The 4921-nt window shown below is 30.8% G+C and overlaps 1 protein-coding gene across 1 annotated transcript; it reads right to left on the bottom strand.

Moving 5' to 3' along the window:
* Positions 1–540: 540 nt before the first annotated feature.
* LOC121259332 (desiccation-related protein PCC13-62-like) lies at positions 541–2041 on the bottom strand. Its single transcript, XM_041160880.1, has 3 exons — positions 1647–2041; positions 1159–1384; positions 541–1070 (listed from the first exon to the last, which is right to left on the bottom strand). The coding sequence occupies exons 1-3, from the start codon at positions 2036–2038 to the stop codon at positions 693–695; spliced, it is 996 nt and encodes a 331-aa protein (XP_041016814.1). The 5' UTR covers positions 2039–2041; the 3' UTR covers positions 541–692.
* Between the last annotated feature and the right edge of the window lie 2880 nt (positions 2042–4921).

Here is a 4921-nt window from a genome sequence, read left to right as displayed (position 1 = left end):
TCAAAGGTATAATATTAATCTCGGTACGAAACTCAAAATATAAAAAATATATATATCATATATACAAATTCATTAATTAATTTTATGTAATTAATTTAAAAATATTTTAATGATTTCTTTTATATTAAATAAGATTTTTAGTTAAATAAATATTATCAATCATACACCACATAATATAAATTAATAATTACTCCAGAAAAGATAAAATATTTAATTTACAAATAAAGCAAATTATCAAAACACTATATATACTGTCCATAACTATAACAAAAAAAATATAAATAAAAAATAAAAACTATTGTGATGCGAGGTCTCTATACACATCCTCGACTACAGCCAATTGTCTCTCTATCAATGCCAATCAAGTACTGTGCGTGACCTGAGTTACATTATTGGCATTAATTTCTGTACGTAACTTATTAACCTTTGTACGTAACCCAGATACGGTAGTCATAATCTCTATACGCAACTCAGACTTGGCAGTATGCACTACATCTATCACTGCTGATATGTGTATGCCGATCTCAGCATACAATTGTAGAAACTACAAACATTAATTTAACGATTTATTCCTTTTAACCATCAATTTATATATTGATTCTCTATTGTAAATTTCAGCTGGTTTCATACCAACAAAACAACCAATTAATAAGCATCCCAACCCGGCCAGTACTACTATAGGAAGCTCCTAATTAAACTTTGCAAAGATACCTCTTTGCAATGTCCCCACCTCCACCATTAGGGAAAAACCCACCAGGTTTATGCTCACTGCCACTTCCATACACTACCCTTAATATCTCCGGTGGCGTCCGAGCATATGAAAGAGAATTAGGATCAGCAGACAGGATGTTACTATTCGTACGATTCTCTGCTCCAAGAAATAGAGGAACCAGGATGCCTTCGTCTTTGATACCACATGCGGCCAGCTTGTTCCTAAGCCCTGAGATACGGTTTGTGAATTCGGCCACCGTAAGGTTGTATGGCCGCACAGTTTGGTTGGCTCTCTCGTACAGTAGTGTTCTTATGACCGCATCCTGTCCTGCCTCCACGCCCAGAAGCGAAGCAACCAACTGCGTACCAAAAAGACATATATACTTAGAATTTAATGGATTCATGCATGTTGCAGAGATCTCGGATAGTGATAGATAAGACTTTTACACTTCGAGAAGTTGCTCTGCCAAGATTTGGAATGGTGCCAACATAACCCACTAAGCCTACATAGGGGATCACATACGATGCTAAGAGATAGCGGTTTGTGTCAACGTAAGGGTCAAATGGAGGGATCAATTTGAAACCGACTGCATCGTCAAATACTTTTGCAAAATTCTGAACGCTGAGGTCGAGCTGCGGCCTCGGAATCCCTCCTATTCTAGTAATTATAGCCCTGAAAAACCATCATCGATCTGTTAAATTAAGAGACATTTTAATAAACTAACAACATCATTAATTTCATGAATGCATGAAAAAACTGACAATTACATGATGAAAGAAATGGATACCCCTTCATGCACTGCTAATAAAGGGTTTAAGTTTCCAGCAAATCAGAAAAAAAGAAATTAAGGCATCAAACTACAAAAATCTGATAATACTTTTAAAACTTAACAAGTATCATATGGTATCAATACTTTCTTATTGATAAGTAGTACCTGAGATGACCAACTTCTTGATAACCGAACTCCTTGATTATTCTAGCGACTAAAGGGTCGAGTTTGGCCTTCCTAGCACCGATCGGAGGAGGACCACCCTGAGCCAGAGATGGAGCGATGCTGTCAACTCCACTACCAATTGCACCATTCAAGAAAAACTCTGCTTCGAGGAACTCAAGATTGAGAGCAAACTGAATCCGGTCAGTATCACCGGCGACGATTGGTCGACAATCGGGAATACCAGCAGTACTGGCCGTGACCACCAGGCTGGGTTTCAGTACTGAAACCAGAAAGATGAGAGCAGTGAAGAAAGCAGTAGTACGTCTGGCCATTGTTTGTCGATATCTTAATAAAGCTGCTATAATAATAATGAGTTGGGTACGCACATGCATGATAGACAAGATACGGGCTTATATAGACGTCAATATGCGTTCGACATGCGAGTCTGACGCTTACGTGTCATGTGGAATTTGTCCAAAGTGCTCTAGTAAGCTCCATGAATTTACCTTTTCAAAAAAAAAAAAAAAAAATGAATTTTCCTTTTCAAAATTCTAATCGAAATTATATTATTTTTTTCTTTTAAATATGTTTTAAACTATCTTTAAATATTTAAAAATATACCAATTCACTAAAAATCAATTTCTTAATCAGTAAAGTAATAAAATAAAATAAAATATATCAATGCTCAAAATGAAGAGATCAAACTATGGGACTAAATAGTATTTTCCATTTTCTTATTTTTAGTAAGAGAAATGATTTTTATAGTTTTCAAGTGTATAACTCTTGCACTCTCTGAGAAAAATAAGTAAATTTAGAAATTATATAAAAAATTATTTTTTAATGATAAATTTCATATTTTTTTAAATAAAATATGTGAGATTTATATATCTTAAGAGTATATCTAAAAGCATTACTCTTCCAGAAATTAAACAAAAACGAGAAGAAAAAGATGGAGCGACCAATATACATGGACGACATGAATGCCTGGTAACGGATAATATTATCTACCAGGATAATATTATCAGTTTGTTATAAGAGTGGTTGTACTAACTATAAGAGTGGTTGTTAAACAAACCAAACGGTTTCAATTCGTACGTCGAGATTAAGGTACTAGCTAGCCAGCTAGAGTAGAAATAATTAAACGGCCGGGTGAGACTTTAAAATCTGAATCCAACGATTCAACATATTTTAGTTGACAGATGACAAATGACAACTACTGTTTAACCTATTTAATAATTTTTATTAAGTTAAGTTGAAGATGACACATTTAGAATACGGTTAAATGTTGAAATGAGTTAAGTTGAGTTGAGTTAAGTAGATAAAATATTATTAAAATATTATTTATTATTATTATTATTATTTTAAGATTTAAAAAAGTTAAATTATTTATTATATTTTGTTTTGGAATTTGAAAAAGTTGTAATGATGAGTTGAGATGAATTGTGTTTCCAAATGAAGCCTTAATCTATTTCAACCCTCTTCAATATTTTGTTTAACTCGTTTGATATAAATAGATTGAGCCGACTTTTATATTTATTTTTTTGACTCAATCAATATAATTTCATATATAATACGATGATAACTATATAAATAATTCACAATTACAATTAAATTCATGAGATAAAATATTTTATTATCAATATCTAAATCAATAATATAAGATAACTAATATTTTCATAAGATAAAATTACATATTAACAAAAAAATTAATAGTTTGAGATATAATCATGTAGGCAAATACATTAATTTCAGATCATGTTCCCAATAACAAAAAAAGACATATAAGATTAAACGTCTATAAAATTTAAAATATAATTTATTCGTATTATATGGGTTGATTGTGGATTATTTCGCGGATTGACCAGCAATTGACTTGTTTATTAATCGTGTCTTATTGGGTCAATCCGTTTTGACCTAAAGACGTTTATATATATCAGATCCAAACTTATTTATTTCGTATTGTGTTCATATCAAATTTATAGATCATATATTATATTGACATTACTAATAAGATAATTTAATTTAAAACTTATATATATATATATTTATATATATATATATATATCTAACAAATCAAATAGTGCCAAGGAGGTGATATATGTAGAAGGTGTCCACACCGAAAACTACTCAAATAAATCAATACGTTAGATTTTTACTTTATCATTTTTACGTCAGGGGCTTGTGTCATGGTTAGATAATAGATAAGCCTGTCGTAGTGAAAATCCTTTTTTTAAAAAAGGGTCCAAATACCGTAATTTATTGTTCTGATAATGGCAATTAATATACTAGAATTACTATAATCATAAAGAAATAGTAGATCCTACAACAGTAAATTTATAAATTGACGTGGTTTGATGTACACATCAAAAAATAAGACTTTTTGCAACAAGCTAGTTTATGTCTATTGGAAATAAAATCGCTGCAAAAAGCCTTAAATTGTGGCGATTTTTACATTGCCGCAATCTTTTTACATAAAATTTTGAAACTAGTCTTTTGCGGCGATTTTTTACTTTTATGCGATGGACATATTCGCCACAAATACTAAATTGGTCTTTTGCATCGATTTTTCATTTTTTGCGACGAAAAAAAATCCCTGGCATATTAAAAAACTTGTAACGACGGTTCATTAATCTCTGCAATTGCAAAAATGGTCTTTCGCAATGATTTTTTAACTTTCAAAATCGCCAAAAAAATGAAAGATTGGCATTCTAGTTTTTACAACGACATTAAATCATCGTAAAGGTATACTACAAGAAGCAACGGTTATTGCTGCGATTTTTCATTTGTCAAAAATAAAATTTACTGTAATAATTTTTATTGTAAAATATTTTTATTGTAAAATAGATCTAACGTATCATATAACACCATAATATAATTGATGTAAAATGCTTGTCTAAATATGCAGCATACTACAGTTAACTAATAAATATATTTTCAATATATAGAATTCTCGAATCCCTCCAAGTCTTCTCTCATTAAATATGATAAGAGGCTATGTGCATGTTTGGGATTGCAGTGGGTAATATAGCTTTTAGTTTTAGGGCTTTTAGTTGTGGAGTTTAAGTAATAAGCTTTACTATTAAAAGTTTTTTATTATTTGGTAACTATATATATATATCTAAAGTAATTTCAAACACGTTACATTTGTTCGGAAACAATATAAAAAGGAGTAATGATCTTTGTAGTTCTAGAGTATGTAAGCTCCACGCCCTCTTTCGAAAAAATTAGTAAATCTAGGACCTGCATGAAAAAATTATTTTTTTAATAATGGACCA

Source organism: Juglans microcarpa x Juglans regia, chromosome 4D (genome assembly GCF_004785595.1).
Source record: "Juglans microcarpa x Juglans regia isolate MS1-56 chromosome 4D, Jm3101_v1.0, whole genome shotgun sequence".
In the NCBI taxonomy this organism is placed as follows: domain Eukaryota; kingdom Viridiplantae; phylum Streptophyta; class Magnoliopsida; order Fagales; family Juglandaceae; genus Juglans; species Juglans microcarpa x Juglans regia.
Note: the sequence above shows the minus strand (reverse complement) of the source record. Positions and strands in the feature narration are given on the sequence as shown.